Source organism: Narcine bancroftii, chromosome 1 (assembly GCF_036971445.1).
Source record: "Narcine bancroftii isolate sNarBan1 chromosome 1, sNarBan1.hap1, whole genome shotgun sequence".
NCBI classification, from domain to species: Eukaryota; Metazoa; Chordata; class Chondrichthyes; order Torpediniformes; family Narcinidae; genus Narcine; species Narcine bancroftii.
Window position 1 is genome coordinate 356,086,964 of NC_091469.1, and position 21,895 is coordinate 356,108,858.

The following is a 21,895-nucleotide window of genomic DNA, read 5'->3' on the forward strand; positions in this document are numbered from 1 at the left end:
AACAGCGGGCAACAGCTGGAACGCTGCCCAATTGGAGACCGTCGCTGCCATTACGTCACTCCCAACATCAGCAGTGAGGAGTGAATACAAGCAGAGCTGGCAGTGCAATAAGACAGTCTTCGATTCCAACTCCTCATGTGTCTTCTTTCCACACTTTGCAGTAGCACACATGCTACACCACTGACAATTTAACATGATCAAAAAAATCATTTTAATTGAAATTATCTGGAAGAAAGATACATCCGAACGCCTGTTAATGTTTATTTTTAATGTGACAACCACTGTACATCTGATAAAGGTTTTGCCAATTACAAAAGTAAAGTTTTTTCCATTAGTTCTTGTGATGATGACTGAAGTTCTCAAAAGTTTATCAGTTCGTGCGAAAGCTTGAGTAGAAGTTGGTCTTTATTGGCAATATGTCATAGTTTGAGTAATAATTGCACAGCACAGAGTACTATAACAAAGCTCCCTTTGCTCGCCAGTCACCTGAAAGAAATTCCTGAAGTTCCTCTTCTTCATTGCTATCAACCTTTTCGTCATCCTGTGATCTTCTGCCTTTCAAACTTGTCATCAAGTGCTGTTTTACAGACTCTTGGCGGTCTCTTAAATTCTCTACACGTCTGTAGCACATGCTGCAGGAAGACATGAACATATTTAATAAATGAGAGTTATCAATGCCACAAAATGACATTTCAAGCATGGTTGACCTGCAAAGAACAGGGGAGTTGTTGAGAAAAGTGCTATTCTCGGCCACTGTAACACAACTGTTTTGTTAACCAGGCAAAAATTTAAAAAAAACATGCAACTTCTTGAAGTTTTCAGTGTTAGAATATTTAGGAATGACAAGTTTGAAATTAAAACATAATTTGGGTCATCCAGCAAGTTCTTCATTTGATCACAGCATCCCTACTACAACATGTATTAATACCTTACTAAATGCAAAGCATTTAAATCCTTAAAGAAAAAAATGATCTTAGTATTATTGATTTACAATACACTCTCAAAATCTTTCCTTCATTAGCCTGCTTTACTTCACACTTGATCTAAGTGTTCTTGGGTCATAACTTCAGAATAATTTGCACATCATTTCAGCCTTTTGATAATTAAAGAACATTATTGTTACTTATCTTTTACAGCCAGTATAACAGGAGATTTTGGGATTAAACTAATACATTGCAATTCAATTGATGGCTTAATTCTGACACCTGGGGGGTGGGGATGGAAGAAAGAGAGAGTCAGGGAGAGAGGAAGAGACAGAGAGTTGGTGAGAGAGGCTGAGTCACGGGGAAACAGAGATGGGGAGGGGAAGAGAGAATGAGATAAGTTCTCCACCTTATATCAGTGCCATCCCTCATGTTAATCAAGTAATTATCTGCATCATCTGAAACATTGGCTGCAAAAGTTAGACTTTTCTTCAGGTTTGTTATCATCTGACTGTCCATATACAGGTACTCCTTGAACTGCAACCTATGCGACTTGTGTCCATCTGCACGTACAACTGAATATTAAAAAAATAAGAAATAATATAAAATTTTACACAATTTATGTTGTATTTGATAAACTATAACAGAGATATAGGGCATGTAAGAGCCAAAATGTGCGTACTTACTGTTAGTCGGCATCCCAGGATCTATAGGCTGGGCGTGGCCATCTTGATTCCTGTGGGCACGTGCGAGTCTTCGGTTGGTTCATGCGTGGTGGGTTCATATATTGGAGTTCAGTTAACCATATAATAATTTTCAGTACAGAAACAGGCCAATTCGGCCTTATTATTCTGTGCCGAACATCTTCTCCCACCAACCCACATTCGGCCCATAACCCTCCAAACCCCTTCTGTTCATATACCTATCCAACTTTTCCTTAAATATTAACATCGATCTTGCTTCTACCACCTTTGCCGGAAGTTCATTCCACACCTCCACCAGTCTATGCGTGAAGAAATTCCCCTTCATTTTTCCCCTAAACTTTTCCCTTTTTACTCTCAATCCATGCCCTCTTGTTTGAATCTCCCCCACTCTCAATGGAAAAAAACCTATCCATATTGACTCTATCTATCCCCCTTATAATTTTGAATACCACTATCAAATCACCCCTCGACCTTCTACGCTCCAGGGAATAAAGTCCCAGCCTGCTCAACCTTTCCCTGTAACTCAAACCCTGAAACCCTGGCAACATTCTCGTAAACCTCCTCTGCACTCTCTCTATACTGTTTATATCCTTCCTGTAATTTGGCGACCAAAACTGCACACAGTATTCCAAATATGGCCTCACTAATCCTTATACAATTTCAACATAACATCCCAACTCCTGTGTTCTATACTCTGATTTATGAAAGCCAACATACTAAATGCCTTCTTCACCACCCTATCCACATGTGATTCAACTTTCAGAGAATTATGTACCATGACTCCTAAATCCCTTTGTTCCACTGCACTCAATTGTCTACCATTTAATCTGTATATCTTATTTTGATTAGTCCCACCAAAATGTAGCACCTCACATTTATCAGTATTAAACTCCATCTGCCATATTTCAGCCCACTCTTCTAACTGTCCTATATCACTCTGTAAGCTTTGATAATCTTCCTCACTGTCCACAACACTGCCAACCTTTGTATCATCTGCAAATTTACTAATCCAATTAGCCAACCTATCATCTAAAGCAGTGGTTCCCAACCTTTTACTTTCCATTCACATACCACTTTAAGTATTCCCTATGCCATAACGGTTCTGTGATTAGTAAGTGATTGCTTAAGGTGGTATGTGAGTAGGAAGGGAAGGTTGAGAATCACTGCTCTAGACCCAATTATTACTGAAATATTTTGCTTGAGAAAATTGTCATTGGCCCATTTTCTTTGGATTTATGAAACTGTGCACATAACGAATCAATTTGGAATGATTAAAACAGTGGTTTTCAAACTTTTTCTTTCCACACACATACCTCCTTAAGCAATCCTTTATTAATCATAGAACACTTATGGCATAGAGAATACTTAAAGTGGTATGTGAGTGGAAAATAAAAGGTTGGGAACCACTGATCTAGAATGTTAATGTATATGACAAGCAGCAGTGTACCCAGTACCGATCCCTGAGGCACTTCACTCATCACCGGCCTCCAATTTGACAAACAATTTTCCACCACTTCTCTCTGGCATCTCCCATCCAACCATTGCTGAATCCATTTCACTACTTCATCATTAATACCTAATGCTTCCAACTTCATTACTAATCTCTTATGGGGAACCTTGTCAAAAGCCTTACTAAAGTCAAAATAGACAACATCCACCGCCTTCCCCTCATCAACCTTTTTAGTAACCTCCTCGAAAAATTCTAAGGTTTGTTAAACATGATCTACCACTTCCAAAACCATGCTGACTACTCCGAATCAATCCCTGTCTTTCCAAATAGTTGTATATACCATCTCTAAGAACACTTTCCATTAATTTACCCACCACAACGTCAGACTTACAGGCCTGTAATTACCAGGTTTACTTTTGGATCCTTTTTTGAACAGAGAAACACATGAGCCACCCTCCAGTCTTATGGCACTTCCCCTGTGGCCAGTGACATTTTAAATATTTCTGTCAATGCCCCCACTATTTGTTCACTAACCTCTCTCAGGGTCCTAGGGAATATTTTGTCAGGACCTAGAGATTTGTCCACCTTGATCTTTTTTAATATATCCACCACTACCTCCTCATTAATTCTTATATTATCCATGACCTTCCTACCATATTTCTTCACTTCATCTGGCTCAATATTTTTTTCCTTGTGAATACTGAAGAAAAAATATTGTTTAAAATTTCTCCCATCTCCTCTGACTTCTCACGGCGACTACCCCCCTGATCTTCAAGGGGTCTAATTTTATACCTCACTATTCTTTTACTTTTAATGTACCTATAGAAACCCTTTGGATTTATTTTTTACTTTGCCTGCCAAAGCAGCTTCATATCTCCTTTTACCCTAATTTCTTTCTTAAGATTTTTTTTTTTTTTTACACACTCCTTATATTCCTCAAGCAATTCACCTATTCCCTGCTGTTTATATCTGTTGTACACATCCCTCTTCCTCCGAACCAAGTTCCCAATATCTTTTGAAAACCAAGGCTCCATACAGTTTCTAACCTTTCCTTTAATCCTCATGGGGACATACCAACTTTGTGCTCTCAGAACCTCTCCTTTGAATATCCTCCATTTATCTGCGACATTCTTCCCTAAAATATCTTAACCCAATCCACACCCTTCAAATCTTTTCTCATCGCTTCGAAATTTGCTTTCTTCCAATCAAGAATCTCAACCTTTGGCCCATCTCTATTCTTTTCCATTACTAGCCTAAAACTAATAGTATTAATAGTGAAGGCGCTCAACTCCTGACGATATTGAATTCCTGCCCTTAACTCTTGCACATGTGCCAAACGAACTTCAATATGCAAATCCACCATATATGCACCAAACAAAACTCGCGCAAGCACACAGGAATCAAGATGGCTATGCCCAGCCTACGGAGCCCGGAATGCCGATTAACAAAGTAAATACGTACATTTTGGCTCTTACATGCCCTGTATCCCTGTTATAGTTTGTTAAACATTTGTTTTAAGACTTTGGTACTCCATGTGCACAAAATTCCAACTTGCATCCATTTCGAGATATGACTGATCCTTTGGTTCTAATTATGGTCATAAGTTGGGGAGTACCTGCACAACTAGATGAAATAGTATTTCTCCAATCCACTTTGTATACACATGATACTTTTCTCACACTGCACATAAAAACCACATACATACAAATATAACATAAAATAAACATGCATAAATATTCTGGAATAATTTACTCAGTTTCTCATTTATTTACTGATTTATAAGAGACCCAAGGTTACAGGAAAAATAGATTAAAAATTCGAGGGAAATCCAAAGAAGGGTGATGTCGTTTTGATGGATTGCACATATTGAGTTGCTATGGTAGTTTTCCATTGAGCAATTGAGCTTCACAACCAGGGATAACCAGAAACCATGGTTGGATGCAGAGCTCCAGACATTTCTCAGAGCTCGTGTTGCTGCCTTCATGACAGAAGACAAGATGGCACTAACATCAGCCAGGGCTGAACTCTATTGTGCAATCATGGGCTTGCATTGAAGATCCACAAACAGCTGTGCGACTCCAGCAACACAAGGTGGAGGTGGCAAGGGATCAAGTCTATAACAGTCCACAAGGCAATCTTGCAAGTCAGGAACAATGACGCCTCCCTTTCAGACAGATTGAACATCTTCTATTCGCGATTCCACAAGAAGAACAGTCTGACTTCAAAGAAAACAGCGTGTCCCCCTGAATAGCTTGGGCCGAGGTGAGAAGCATATCCAAGGTGAACCCAGACAAGGCAGTGGGACCTGGTTGGGTATTGAAGGACTGCACAAACCAACTCACGGAAGTCCTTATGGACATCTGCAGCAGTCCATTCACTGCACGGGTTTCATGAAAGCCACTGTCATCACAGTACCAGAGGGTGAAAATAACAGACCTCAATGACTACCACCCCGTGGCACTAACCTCCACCATTATGAAAGGCTTCGAGCATCTGGTAATGAAACGCATCAAAGCACACCTCCCGGAGACAGTGGACCTATTTCAATTACCCTACAGATGGAATCATTCCACTGACGATGCTAAACCTTTGTCTGTCCTCTCTATCCTGACCCACCTGGAGAACGATGCCTCATACACAAGAGTGCTGTTCATTGACTGCAGCTTGCCATTTAATATGATTATTCCCCAGAGACTGGTGGAGAAGATGTCTTCGCTGGGATTTAACAGCCCTCTCTGTAACTAAATTCTGGATTTCCTAATGGAAAGACCATAGTCCGTCTGGTTCAGTGGCAGAATGTCGATCACCGTCATGCTGAGAACTGGCACACCTCAGGAATCTGTGCTCACTCTACTCCTGTTCACGCTACTGACCCACAGCTACAATGCCAGATCCAGCTCCAGTTTGCAGATGACACGACAGTAGCTGGACATTTCAGCAACAATGAGTTGCACTATGGAGGGATGGAAAATATTGTGATGTGGGTGTGAGAAAAACAACTTGAGCCTCAACATGGACAAGACAAAAAAGATAATTATGGACTTTACAAAGATCAGGCATGACTACTCTTCACAATACATTAATAGCTTAGTAGTAGAGAGAGAGTAGAGAACACCAAGTTCATCAGAGTCAATGAAAGAAGTGACCCATCCTGGACACATCTCCTCATTTGATAGGAAGGCACCGCAGAACTGCACTTCCTGATAAGACTGAGGCAGGCAAGGCTATGTCCCATGCTGTCAACTTTCTACATGAGCTTTATCAGAGTCTGTCCGGGCTAGGTGTATCACCATATTGGTATGGTTGCTGTTGAGCATCGGATCAGAGGTCAAACCACAGGTCCATAAGAATGGTAGTGAGAATCACTGGTGTCTCCCTCCCCCCACCCCCGACGCAATTTACCAAGATTATTGTCTAAAGAGGCCTCACAAAATCAGCGAGGACCCCTACTACCCCGCACACAACACTTTCCAGCTACACCCATCAGGAAAAAGATACAGAAGCACGAGAGCCAGAACCATCAGACTAAGAAATTGCTCTTCCCATGGGCAGAGAGCATGCTGAATGACTGATGAACTGCTCATACAAACCTTCCACGACAACTATTTATTTAACAATAACATTTATTTATTTTAGTATATGTATATAAGAATGATGCATATGTATCGTTTGTCTGCATGTGTGTTATGTATTTTTGCAGTGTTTTGCACTGAGGACTGAAGAACGCTATTTCGATGGGTTTTGAAAAAAGAACCATAGTGGGAGAGAAAGTGCTGCATTTTTTGCCAACCGTCTTGTAAATTTTAGAACTAACATTAAAAAAAACTCTACATCTTTCAACAACAAAAAACACGGGAATCCCAGGATGAAACTGAGTAAACATCGCGAAATCCAGGAGTACTGTAGGATTTCCATGGATCTGTGATAGTTTTGTGAACCATGTCAAGATGGGCATCTAGTGGTAAATTGCTATGACTGCAAGTGCTTCTCATTTAAAGACAGTGTCAGAGTGTTGTTGCAGAAATTTGAATAGATGAGTATATTAATACACAGCTTTTAAGGTGTCCAATTATTGTGAATTTGCTTGTCTTTATTTTGCATCAGCAGCAAATTCTGGCATTTGATTTCTGAAAAAAAAACCCATTATTTATTAATAAAGGTTGGGGAGGTGGGGGGGGGCAAATAAAAACTTGAGAAACAATGCATCATATTCCTCCTGGACAGTCATTGACTTTTCCAATTTTAGGTTACCCTCATCCCTTCAAATCCCCATCTGGCTTCATTATTTCCACAGAAACAGGTGCTTTAGTCCAAATTGTCCATGCCAACCAAGTTGTCTACCTGAGCTTGTCCCACTGGCCTAGATTTAGCCTTTTCCCCTCAAAACATTTCTTTACCATGTACCTGTCTAAATGTTTTTTAAACATTAAAATATTTATCTCTTTCATGATAGATGAAAATCGAGGAACTAAGATGAAAAACTTTTTATGTAAATGCAAATAGGGAGCAGTGACGAATAAAGTTGTAAACTGCTGAACACAGCAATAGCCAGTTTGGGTGGCAGAAAAGCACAAATGGAATTCAGTCCAGAGTACTGTCATTTTCTAGCATAATTTCCCTATTCCATGTATTGGCAAAGTATTGTGTGTGCAACTTCACCACTCTATCCACATGTTCTGCCACCTTCAACGATCCTTGAATTTGTACATTAAAATCCTCTTTGGTCAATACTCCTTAGAGCCTTATTATTCACTGTACATGAGCTATATTTGTTAATCCTCCTAAAGATGTACATTATACAGCATGGAACAGGACATTTTACCCAAGCTGGGTTAGTCCCATTTCCCTGCATATGATCTATATTCTTCTAAACTCATTCCATTCATATATTTGGCCAAATGTATTTTGAACATCATAATTGTACCTGGTTCTATTGTTTTCTCCAACAACTCATTCCAGATATGGACTACCTTCTCAGTGAGGAAGTTGCCAATTCTTAGGGAGGGGTAAAATGTCTAGAGTATCTATGCAGAAATTAACATGGAAATATGAATTGGGGGGATTGCAACCTCCAAATTTTTATAATTATTATAGAGCAGCTCAGATGCGTTTTATTGCATTCTTTTTTGAAGATGAAACCAGTTCGACATGGATAAGTGTAGAATTGGAGAAAATTGGAAAAAAGTCAGCTAAGGCTTTTCTTTATAAATGGAATTCATATGGATGTCAGGAACTAAAGATACACTTTTAGTGAAATATTTAATAGATATTTGGGGTAAGATAGATGGGGAAATTGGACAAAAGTGCGTACATCACCGTATACTCCTCTGTTCCAGAACAGTTTGATACCTTTTTCCCAAGACAATAAATTTTTGAAACTGTGGTCTGATAAAGGAATTAAACTTATAGAAGATTGTTATGAACAAAATTAGTTAATGTCCTTTATTCAAATGAGGGATAAATATGGAATATCTAGAAATTGCTTTTTTGTTATTTTCAAATAAAGCAATTCTTAAGAGATAAATTGGAACCAGAAAGCTTATTACCTCCATGTAGTGAAGTGCAAACTCTTATTCAATGAGGGCCAGTATGGAAATTTACTTCTGCAGTGTACCTTTTATTACAGAGAGCAACATATAAACCATGATTCTAATCAGAAGTGGGAACAGGATCTGAATATTACAAATGATGAGCAATTATGGATGGATTTGTGGAGAGATTGTATGTCGAACATAATTAATGAGTGATACAGATCAGTACAGTATAATTTTTTACATCTAATGATATATCACACCTTGTCAGTTGCATAAAATAAAATAGGACTTATCAAATTAATGTTTCAGGTGTGGTACTTTTTTTTGCATTCCACATAGGTGTGTCTAAAAGTATGATTATTTTGGGTAAAAGTAGGGGAATTGTTAGAACAAATTACTAATATTTCATATCCACAAAATTCCAATATATTTTTGTTAGAGAATGTTGAGGGAACCAATCCTAAATTGGTCCTTTCATCAACTCAACGAAAGTTTGTGAAAATAGGACTGGCAATAGCAAGAAATGTATTGCAGTCAAATTCTTATTTGGGCAGAGACAGATTGCATGCGGAAATACAAAAATCCATTCCATTGGAAAAAAAATACATATAATTTGAGAAATAAATTTAACACATGTTTACAAATATGGAGCCCATATATACACAAGATAGATATTGTGGACTAGTTTTACCTTTTTCTAATCGCTATTCCTGACAGTTAAGACCTCTATGTTCCTTGGCCTGTCTTAGTATAATCTTATTTTTCTCTTCTCTTTTTTGTTTCTTTTAAATATGATATTAACAAGTATAAGTAACGATTGACTTCATTTTGGGGGGTTGGGGTTAGGGAAGTTTTTAGTTTTTAAGGGGAGGGGGTTTTTATAATTTATTTTTTGTAGACAGTATTAATTTGCATCAAAATGATGGATGTATATGAACTCTATATACTACATGTATGAAAACCAAAAAAAAGTGAAAGTTGCCCCTCAGGTCCCTCTAAAATTTCTCCGCTCTTACCGTAAACCTATGCCCTCTTGTTCTAGAATTGTCTATACTTGAAAATAGATTGTGAGCAGTCATTTTATATTTTATCAAATCATAATGGGCTTGAATAATGAAATCCCTCAGCTTCCTAAATTTAAGGGAAAAAACACAAAACATAGCAACAACGTTGAGGCACATCAGCCCACAATGTTGTGCCAACCCATATAAAACTGCTCAATCACATAGCCCATAACCTCATTTTTCTTGCATCATATAACCATATAACCATTTACGGAGCGGAAACAGAGGCCATGTTGGCCTTTCGAGTCCGCACCGGTTCATTGATTTTTCCATTGAAAAGTCTTTTAGATATTGTTCCAGACACCCACCATTCTTGGTGTATAAAACCTATCTCTGACATCTCCCCTAAACTTTCCTCCACTCACTTTAAACAGATGTTCTCTGATATTGGACACTGCTACCATGGGAAAATGGTGCTGGCTGTTCACTCTCTGCTCCTCATAATCTTATATACCTCTATTAAGTCACTCCTTATCCTCCTTCCCTCCAAAGATAAAAGTCCTAGCTCGCTCAATGTTTTCTCAGAAGACATACTTTCCAATCTAGGCAGCATCCCAGTAAATTTCCACTGCACCCACATCTTTCTTCTAATGAGGTGACCAGAACAAAACCAGAGTGTCACACCGCTGTAACATTACGGTTTGAACCCATTTCCCAGACCAATGAAGGCCAGCACACCATACGCTTTCTTAACCACCCTATTAACTTGTGTGGCAATTTTGAGGGATCTATGAACCTGGATCCCATGATCCCTCTGTTCCTCCACATTGCAAAGAATTCTGCCATTAACCATGTACTCTGTCTTCAAGTTCAACCTTCCAAAGTATATCAGTTGACATTTTTCTGGATTGAACTCTATTTGTCACTTCTTTGTCTAACTCTCCATTTTGCATATATCCTGCAGTGACCTATGACCACACAAGATTCACAGTACCTTCACCTTTGTGTCGTCTTACTGACCCAACCAGTTCCCCATCCAAGTTATTATGGGTGTGAGGTAGAGAAGGATGAGATTGTTGTGAAGGAGGTTTACATGGGTCGGCTCAAAGTCTTGGGGTTGTAATGGATAAATATTGGGAGGAATGTGGTAAGATTAGAGTGGGTTACATACATACACACATTTTAAAACAGATCTTATTTGAAATACTAAGAATTCATATTTAGTAACATTGCAGAGACTTTGGAGAATGATATGCACATTTCACAAGTAGGTGCTAATTGAAATGATGGCATGAAATGAATAGACCATTGTCTTGGAGGAGACAAACTGGCTGTTTGCAAGTACCTACAGAGTGCTCACATCTTTATGACACTCCTAGGTTTTGTTTACCTAAGACAACAGCTTGACCAAGAGGGAGAACTTCTGTGCTTTGCTGAAGACAGTGGGGATTTTTGCAAGTGAGAGAGTCACATGGGCTTTCTGGCAGTTGGCAGTTGGAGAGAGAGAGAGAGAGAGAGAGAGAGAGAGAGAGAGAGAAGACAAGCTCAACAGGCTCTCTCAGCCACTGTGTGTGTGACACTGAAAGAGACTGAACAGTCACAGTTGAAACAAGCCAGGAAAAGCTGGTGGGAAACATAAAGCTGAAGAGTGGTGGATGGCTGAAAGTGCTATCTGTTTGATGTTTCTCTTGGAATAAGTAGAACAGAAAAGAACTCTGTGATAGCCTGAAAGAAAGAAGTTACCATCTGGAGAACGCTGATGGGGCAAGTTTCATCAGCGAAACATTGAGGTGACTAATGATGGTACCTCAGTTGTGGACATCCTGGAACAACAAATATCTCCCCCTGCAAACCCTACAAGAACCTTCCTGAGAGGTAAGCATTTACCTTTCGAGCACCAAAGCCTGGTGAACTTTACACATTTTAAATTCTGTGCACAGTATAAGAATTGCCTGCAACCAGAGAACTTGGAAGAAGAAGTGAGATTGAACTGTGAACCAAATAACTTTTCTTAAATTTACACACACATATATATGTGCGCTTAGAATTAGAAGAGGGTTAATTTGGGTTAGTTAAGTATAGAGGTAAGTTACAGTTTAATTCTGTTTTCATGTTTAAAGATAATTAAAAACAACTTTTGTTTAGTAACTATTTGTCTTGGTGAATGTCTATTGCTGCTGGGTTTTGGGGTCATTTGGGCTCGTAAAAGGGTGAAGGGCCTAAACTGTGCCGGAATGTTTTATGTTCTATGACAGCAATTAGCTATATAATAATCAAATGCACATTTCAATATTTTTGCTTCAATTTATACAAAGATCGTTAATGTGGGAATGAAACATTATCTTTTGAGGCACTGTCCTGTGTTAAAATGAAAGAAAAGTGTTTTGGTATGGAAAATGACATAACTATACAGGGCAATAGGACCTCTGCATCTCTTTCTCAGTCTCGGTTTTCACTTTTCCCTCATACTTCAATTTCCTCGGAAACCTCTGACTATGAACATGTGGCTTGAATGGAAATTAATTTGGTAAAAAGTGGGAATAAATGATACATGCTGCTTGGCATACCAATTTGAAAAGTTGAAGAATTATGTCAAATGAATTTAAAAGGTTGATCTTCAGAATATTTCTGCTGATCACATGAATGAACACTGGCAAAAAAAAACTACAAATGAATGGTTATCATGCATATCATATATAAATTAAGGTGACACCCTGATGAGAGTGCAGAGATTGCTTGTGAGCAATTTCCTTTAATGTTGGGTTTTTAAAAAAAAATCACAATCTGAGTTATGCCTGATTATAATAATCATATTTGGTTTGAATTAATTTGATTCTGGAACATATAATTCGAGTTAAAATTGAGGAATAAAAATTACATTGTTAGGAAGGTTAGTGACTTAAAAACTGAATTATTGCAACATTAAAAAAAACTACAAGAAGAGTTAACCAAAAATAAACTTAACTGAGATTTTAGATTTGATACAAATCACAAATGAAAAATAAACTCAGCCCCAGTCAGAACACATCTTCACATCTTTCCAACAATGCTGAAGATGGTGAGAAAATATCAAGATTTAGAATGAGGATGATAAAGAAGCTGCATTTTCTATTCAGAATCAGAGGGTGTTCTGAGTTCTATTTTTTGAAGTGTATGCTCAGCTGGATATATTGACTGGATGGTCCACCTCCGCTTCCTCCTCAGATCCTCTCCATCACAGAAGCCAGATTCCAGCCAACTCAATATCAAGAAATGGCTGCCAAGACTGGATATAGCAAAGGATCCAGGACCAGACAGGACCTCAGCTGTGATATTGAAAACCTGCACTTAAGACACGGCAGCATCTTTAGTCAAGATGTCTGAGTAGCTAGGATAGTCATATCTAATTGATTATGCAGAAAATTATCCAGTTATGTCCTACTCACAAAACAAAATGGCAAGCAACATTCGCATCAAAGAAACGCCAGACAATAACCATCTTCAACAAGTGAAAGCAAATCATCCACTTCTGACATTCAATTACACAACCAAGACAGTTTGGGGTCACCATTGACCAGAATCAGAAAATTATCATTTTTAAAGGAATATAAATCGAAGATCAGATAACCAAAAACAATAGCACAAAATGTAAATAAAATATTATACCATGTGGAAACTATTTGAGCTGAGGACTTAGATTTTCTTTAGTTTATTAAAAGTCTGCCAATTATAGATCAATAATGTACTGAGGTGGTGTAAGTTAACAGCAGCTTTCAATTTATATTGTAATCACCAATAGTTATGTAGATATAAATGTTCCAAAGTGCTTGACGTGGAAAATACAGAGAGAAGACAAAATTGAGGAAGATTACTATAAGGCACAGCATTATGTTTGTTTTGCAAAGACTGTAAAATAGCAAAATTAAAAAAAATGATAAAGCCCACAAAGATACATAACTGAGTAATGAAACTATTCTGAATAAGGTATAGTAAGATGACACATTAAAGTCTATTATTCTTCACAATGTACATTAGTTCACCAACATGAGATCCCATCCGCACATGCGCAGCCATTATATCCGTTGACTTGCGAGGAGCAGCATGTGTTTTTAGCGCGGGAGCAAAAAAGCGCTGAATCAGTGGGGAATCGTAGTTGAGCGACCTCAAAAAGCACTAAAATAGTAGATTTGCAGGAGCAGAGCCCTGAGGGAAATTGGAGGAGAGCGATCCACAAAAATGGAATCAAACCCCCGAACAAGCCCTCCGGAGAAGGAGGTGAATGATAAAAATTCTGGGACTACTGGTAGGACGTACCTGGCTCCCAATGAGGGGAGAACCCGATGTAGCCCTCCGGAGAAGGAAGTATACCGGAAAAGGTCCAGGACAACCGGCGGGTTTTCGGGTCCTGATGAGGGGGCGGGGCGGAGGCAGGGTGGCAAGAGCCCAAGGAGGAAGGCCTCCCGTAATGCTTTGTTAGCGCCAAAAATCCAGCGGGCCTACCGGGGTGCAGTGTCTCAGCTGAGGAGCAGCAAGGCCGATCTACCTCCATTGGGGTGGGATCAGGCGGCATTGGCCTATCTTTGTTGAAGGTGGGGCCCGATGCTGGCTGCATTTAAGTTGGGGTCAGAAAACGATTGGGGTGGGATGAGATGACAGAGATCTACCTTCGCTGAAGGTGGGGTCCAAGTCTGGCTGCACTAACCTGGCTTCGTGGAAATCAGGGTCTCAAAAAACAGGCAGTGATACTGTTATGCCGCTGCATGAGGTGAGTTGCAAGAGGCGATTGGACCTCAGTACATCAAGCGGCAGCGAAGGGGAGTACCCCACACAAGAGCAGGTAATACCGCGTAGTGAAGCCACCTGCTCGATGGGCGAGAATAACTACCAGCCACAGAAAAAGCCCGAGAAAGGGCATGGTCTCTGTACGATGGGCACCTGCTCAATTTTGGTCCGAGAATAAGGCCTGCCAGAAAGCAGATGCCTTGACCAGCGATGAAATTGTAAGTCGTCTGGACAAATTGGAGGAACTGGTGATGGTCATGGTGAGTAAGAGCAGAGCAGGGGGGAAGACATTTATGATTATGCATGGGAAGATGATGAAGGGTCGGTAATGGAGGCCGAGTCCCCATATAATGCTCAGACCAGTCAGGAGGAGAATATACCGGCTATTGCCGCAAAGTTTGCAGTACTGAAGGGTATTGGCCAGCCACTAGAGGATGATATTGCGGGGTCTATAACATATATGGTGTTGAATGTTTTTCAGGAGACGATACTAGAGGAATCCACCAAGAAGTACCCCTGCCCTGTTAACTGCCCTCTTTTGGAGGTGCCTAAGGTAAACCTCGCGATATGGGACAATTTGAATGTTCCCACATGGGCAAAAGACATGAAATTGCAAAGACTACAGGGGTCACAGGTTAAAGGTATCACTTAATTCGCACAAACATTCTCACACGATTTATCAGAGACCCAACAAGATGCTTTGAGGCTGCTACCCCATGCAAACTATGAATTGAATGCCTTCAGGAAGGAGCTGATTAAGCCCGACCTAAATGCAAGATATGCTCATTTGTACAGACCATATAACCTTGTAACAAAATTTCTATTTGGTAACGAACTCAGCAAACTGGTGAAAGATTTGAATGAGCAGCAGAAGGCAGTGGCTGGTGTGGTCAGAGGTTCGAGAGCACAGGCAAGAGAACCTGTTATGTTTCACCCCGATCGCAGGTATGCGGGGGAATTTAAGTGGGTTATCCCAGGCGGTTTCCCGCCCCAAGCGGCAACAGCCAGCAGATCTTTTTTAGGGCAATGCCCTCTTTGGAGACAGCGACAGCAGAATTTTCCCACTCAAAGTGCTTTGTGGAGGTAGGCCCAGAATGCACCAGCTCGCAGACTAGGCGGGTCAAGGAAGTGAATGCTACACAATTATAATTGAGTGCACTTGATAATTACAAGGCTTTAATGGTTGGTGGTTGATTAACGCTATTTTATGATAGATGGTGTAATATTACATGCTTCTATTCAGCAGATAGTGAAGGGGTATAAAATTGGATTTGATCCCCTGAAAACCCCTCCGATAATATATACACACACACACACACACACACACACACATACATACATACATACATATATACGCAGACTGCAACTGACGGAGACTATACATGTCGAGATCATGGCATTAAAAAAGAAAAGCGTTATTGAACGATGTAGTCTTGAAAACCATGAGTTTGTATTAAACATCTTCATGTGACCCAAAAGAAGAGGAGGCACTAAAGTGACACTGGATCTATCAGATCTGAACGAATATGTCTTGTACAGGCATTTTAAAATGGATAACATATATTCTGTGATGCCAATGTTACATAAGGGTTATTACATGGCTTCGATAGATTTGCAGGATGCATACTATTCGGTCGTGATCTGCCCACAGTTCAGGAAATTCTTGAAATTTTCCTGAAAGGGAGAGCTATGGCAGTATAAGGCTTTGCCAAATGGGCTGAGCTCGGTGCCCAGGGCATTTACCAAGTTACTGAAGCTGGTGTTTACAAGGCTCAGGAAAAAGAGGCACATGGTAATGGGTTACCGAGACGATACCCTTATCGTAGGCTAATCATTCAAGGAAACAAAAAGGGCAGTAGCAGCCACCTCGAGATTATTAAGCCATGTGGGGTTTCTTATACATCCCGAGGAATCAGAACTAAGAGGTTAAAATTCCTCAGCTTTATTATTGATACAGAAGACATGAAAGTTACCCTGCCTGAGAATGAAGTGGCAGAGTTTAGGACAGCCTGCAGAGGCCTCATGACAGAGTCTTGTCCCTCCATAAGAAAGGTGGCCAAGTTGATCGGGAAACTGGTGGCGGCTTTCCTGGTGGTACAATATGGTTTGCTAAATTATAGGTTCCTTGAAAGGGACAAAATATCAGCTCTTAAGGCAGCTAGGGAACATTTTGACAGGCCCATGAATGAGGCCTGGTATGGTGGATCGACAATATCTCGCTGGCTTACGCGAGGATCGAGCTCAGACAGGTGGACCTGGAGATCAGGTCAGACGCTAGTGGCGAAGGTTAAAGAGTCACGAATCTAAAGGTCTCTGCTGGAGGTAGATGGATGGACATAGAGCTAGGCCTCAAAATCTGGTATCAATTATTTGAAAATGCTGATGGTTTTTTTTAGCACTAAAGTCTTTCTGTGCTAGGGAAGCTGACATTCATGTACTGCTGAGGTTGGATAACACTTCAGCAGTGTCCTACCTCAATAATATGGGAGGTCTTAAATCTGCCTCGTGTAAGAAGCTAGCCATTGAGACTTGGCACTGGTGTATTCAAAGAAACATTTGGGTTACAGCCACCTAACTGCCAGGTCGGATAAACACACAGCCAGACATGATGTCCAGAAAATTTGATGATAGGACTGAGTGGACTCTTGGGTAGAAATACTTTAAAATGCCGGAGATAGATTTGTTTGCATCCAGACTTAAAGCCCAGGTTCCGAGGTTCATGTCCTGGCTGCCGGATCCCCAAGTGTCAAAATATAACTTTTATGCATTCCCCCCATTTGCTTTGGTGGTGAAATACCTGAATAAGATACAGGAAGACGGTGCCTCAGGATTGCTGGTAGTGCCAAATTGGCCTCCCTAATGTGGGTTCCCCGTACTCCTTAGGCTTATGGTGGGTAGTCCATTGGTATCATGAAAAGCAGAGGTCTGCTAATTCAACAGGTGTCAAAGATATCTCATCCATTGTCTCACTTAGGTTGCAGGATCGGAGAGCGAGGACCGACATAAACGCTCTGCAGTCTAGAACTCTGGACATCCTGCAGGCATCTTGAAGAAAGCCTACACAAAAACAGTATGCTTGCTATGTGGAGAACTGTCCCCGAATCTGACTGAATGAAAAGTTAGCCTCCATTGGAGGCATACTGAGTTTTCGAACCGATATGTTTTATGTGCAAGGGGCCAGCTACAGTGCAGTGAATACAGCAAAGAATCCACTGGCTGCTTTCTTGATGCTCCAGGACCCTGAGCACGAGATGATGAACCACCCCATAATCAAAAGACTTTTGAAAGGAGTGTTCCACTTGCGACCTCTGGTACCCCAATATAAAGAAATTTGGGACGTAAAGATTGTTTTGGACTATGTAAGGCTATTGTCACCAACTTCCAGTTTGGACTTGCATAACCTGTCTCATAAGCTGATAATGCTAGTGGCCTTGACATCGGCCCAGAAGGTACAAACTTTGTCTTGCATTCATATGACTATATCTGTTGGGAGGACGACTGTATAAGCATTCAAGTTACAGACATTCTGAAACATAACAGGCAAGGAAGAAATTGGACAAAAATTTCATTGTATGAAAATGAAAGATTATGTGTGTTGTTTAAAAAGATATGTTGTATGAACAGAACTAAATGTACAGACTAAATGAGAAATATCTCTTTATATGCTACAGAAAACAAAATCAGTGGGCTACCTCCCAGGCGTTGGCCAGATGGCTATGGGAGGTCATGAGAGTGGCTGGAGTGGATATTACTGTTTGGGTCCCACTCAACTAGGGCGGCGGCAAACTCGGCAGCCAATAGAGCCGAGGTCCCTGTATGGGATATCCTGCACCAGGTGGGATGGAGTAATGAGTGACAGGTTCTACAACAAACCTTTAAATTCAGAGGGGCAGAGTTTTACTGCTTCCATCCTACACGTGGCAGAATGAATAAGGCTGCAGACGGGGGACCCAATGAACTGATTGTGGTCTGCTGGACCACCCGATAAGCCACTGAGCTACAAAATCTCATGCTGGCGAACCAATGTACATTGCGAATAATAATGGAACATTAAACGAGCCCTTACCTGTGCAAAGTTTGATGATTATTATTTGAGCAATGGGAGTTGGTGAGTCAACGTACCCACCTCTCCCTCCTTTTTTTTCTTGTTTATGGATAAAGATGTTTGTTATGAAATAAATTATGTTCAGTCACAGGTTTGTGCTATGGTTGGTTCGTCATTTATGTTCAGTGACTTCTCCCCTCTGGACTGTAAATGAATGGCCGCGTATGCGCGGATGGGATCTCACATCGACTCACCAACTCACAACGCTTGAATAATAATCATCAAACTTCGCATAGGTAAGTGCTCATTTAATGTTCCATTTACCTCAGAAATCAAATGGTGAAATAAGCAAATCCATTAATAATCTTACTGTGATCAGATAATAATGAATGGAATCCTAACACATTTCTTATTCCAAAGTGTCGCGCTTTCACTTTTAAAGCTCTGTCCAACATTGTAAATTTACAAAATATTGTAAATAGTATTTATTTTCTCTCAATCAGGTGTTTTTATTGAGTATATTGTTGTTATATTTCCAAATCGAAAATTCATTTGAATTCACTTACATCTGTTCATCTATTTCTTCTATCTGTCTATCCAAACGAACTTCTTCATCGTCTTCTGCTACAATTGCTTCTGAAACCTTTGGGTGGGAAAATAACTCAGTTGCAAATTTGAAGAAATATTAATTATTCACCAAAACAGCAGCTTTATATCAGTACAATAAATACACAAAATTTTAGTGGTGTCAAGCAGACACCTGTATTCAACTGTCACTTCCTCTCAAGACCTGTGGCTGTCACTGAAACCAAGAATACAGAAGGATGCAGAAAATGGCGCCGGCCTCCTATCCAATGAAGTCATCTCTGTGAGACACTGCTTAGGAAGGCAGGCAACATTACACACTATCATACTGAGTAGTGGCCCACCTCAGCCCTCTCCTGTTCACGCAACTAATCCAGATCCAGCTCCAACAGTGTCATCAAGTGATTGGAGACAAAGTCAGATTGTGGCAGTGGTTGGGTGTCAATTATCTCAGTCTAAGGGCTAGACTGAAAGTTCATGGGAGGGCCAACCATCTTCACCTGCTTGATCACCTCCCAATGCCATAAATTCTACCACCTACGACAAGGGCTTCAAGTACAACTGCTTGAAGGTTCTCATCCATATCAGGTGATACAAAGCTACGTCACCTGATGATTATCGATAATGGATCGAAATCATGAAGCTTTCTTTCCACCAGAACTGTGAAGCATCATCATCAGAAGGACCTGCAGCATTTACAGAAAGCTGCTCACCATCATCTTCTCAAGTGCGATAAGCATAAGCTATAAACACCAGTCTTGCGAGCACTGCCCAAATCCTGAAAATTATTTGAACATTCAGAGACTACAGCAGATGCACATTGTTATAGGAGTGCTGACCCAGGTTTTGAAACATTATAGCTACAACAGTAAAGCACAGATGAATTTATTTGCAGTTTTCAAATATTTGACTGCAAATCACACTTCATATTCTTAAAATAACTCACCGTGTTAACCTGTCTGATTTCTTTCTGAAATTCCTCCCATTCTTTATCCATCTGATCTTTCGGTGGATCTACCTTCCGAACCTATAGTGTTAGGTGACAGTGAGAAAGATGGTAAATACATATGGGCTCCAAAATAGTTGGTTGACAAAAACATAGAAGGTTTGCATTGTCTTTTTTTCTTGCTTATTAAAGGGAAACTTTAAAAAAATATACTGAACAAAGACATTTGGATAAAAAAAGAGCAAACTTTGGAGAATAATGTACATTTTTTATTGCACTTGCCATTGCATCCTTTACAGGATCATCAAAGAAACCTTCTGGCAAAGCTTCAGCTGTATTCTCTTTCCTGAAATGAAAAACGGTCTGATCACCTCTTTGAAGCAATTATTCAACGCTAACTTAATACGCAATAGGAGTGAGACAAAATTAATTCATTCCATCTTTACAAAGTATTATAGTGTAAATGAACATGAATAAAGTATAGCCTTTAAAAATAAGACTTTCACATTTTGTTTCAGCTTTCACAATAAACTACTAGATTTGCAGCAATTCAAGGTGAAAACCCACAACAGCTGGTCAACATCTAAGAAACAAATGCAAATTATCAACTGCAACCACATTTAGAGAATGAATTTTCTTTAAAAAAATACAATTTTTACAAATTATAGGACATTCTTGTTTTAATAATCCATTTGACAATATATACAGGTAGACCCCAACTTATGATGGGGTTCGGTTCTGGGACTCGTATTGTAAGTGAACTAATCGTAAGTCGGGGTCTACCTGTATATATTGTCAAATAGATTATTAAAACAAGAATAAGGTAGGATCCCGCCTTGTCCCTGCCGGGAGGCCGATATCACCCCGCTCCTGCAGGGAGATTGATGTACAGCTCATGCTAGGAGGCGGACTTCCCCCGCTCTTGCTGGAAGGCTGATGTACCCACTCCTGCCAGGAGGCTGATGTGCACCCGCTCCTGCCGGGAGGCCAATGCCAACCCACCCCTGCCAGAAACCTGAAGTGTCACCTCGCAACCTACGTTGTGATTTGGAACACATGCGCAGATTGCCGTCGCTTTCTCTCAATCTCTCTCTCCCCAGTGACAGCAATCTGTGCATGCGTTCCAAATCACTTAAAAAAAAAAATCAGTGTTGGGTTTGTCAAAGCATGTTTCCTTGACGTCACTACAAGAGGAGCACTGAAATGATTGCATTGGTCGGGGAGGGGGGGGGGGGTGGGCGGTGCGGTGGGAAGCAATTGAATAAAAGCATTTCCTTCAGAGAAGGAAAAGCAACTAAGTTGATACAGGTGGATTCCGACTTACCTTTATTCAAAACAGATTCTGATTATCGTAACTTTGAAATATCGTACGTCAGAACATGGTAAGTCAGGGTCTATCTGTACTGTAACAGCTTGCCAATAATAATCAGAAAATATTTATAAAATAGAGACACATGAGGTAGACACCTACTAAATAAATACATGGTTAGGGATAAATATATTTTCTTGTCCATATTTGTTAATAGAAGGTGGAATACAATAAACCTGTTTTTTTTTCAGAAATGGAGTAATATTTTAAATCATATGCGCCAATTACAGATGCTGCAATTACCAAACTTGGACTGTAACAAATTAATAATTTACCACATCAGAATTTCACCTTTCCACAATCTTGTCTGCTTGTTCTGGTTTTTGGATCAATCCAGAATGAGAAACTGCAGAAGGTGTTGTTAGGCTGCGGTCAAAGAAATCTATAGAGAGTGTGGGAAAGAAACGAGTTAAGAATCAACAAACAGAAAACTTAAAATCAGGGGAAAATAAGTTTTTCTTAGTTTCTAGGTATTAACAACCCTCTTGACTCACACATCACAATCTTTTTAACTAAGACTTTCTACCTGTTTTAAACTCTCCTTCAACAACATTATTAAATTTAGAAATACAGC

The 21,895-nt window shown here is 40.0% G+C and overlaps 1 protein-coding gene across 1 annotated transcript in view; it reads right to left on the minus strand.

The window, feature by feature from the left end:
• Positions 1-248: 248 nt before the first annotated feature.
• znf830 (zinc finger protein 830) overlaps positions 249-21,895 on the minus strand; it is a 73,325-nt gene continuing 51,678 nt past the window's right edge. The window contains exons 6-10 of the mRNA XM_069911949.1: positions 21,613-21,703; positions 20,235-20,298; positions 19,953-20,033; positions 18,988-19,064; positions 249-632 (exon numbers count right to left, since the gene is read on the minus strand). Coding sequence (XP_069768050.1) covers positions 455-632; positions 18,988-19,064; positions 19,953-20,033; positions 20,235-20,298; positions 21,613-21,703 — 491 coding nt within the window. The 3' untranslated portion in view covers positions 249-454. The remainder of the gene's footprint in view (positions 633-18,987; positions 19,065-19,952; positions 20,034-20,234; positions 20,299-21,612; positions 21,704-21,895) is intronic.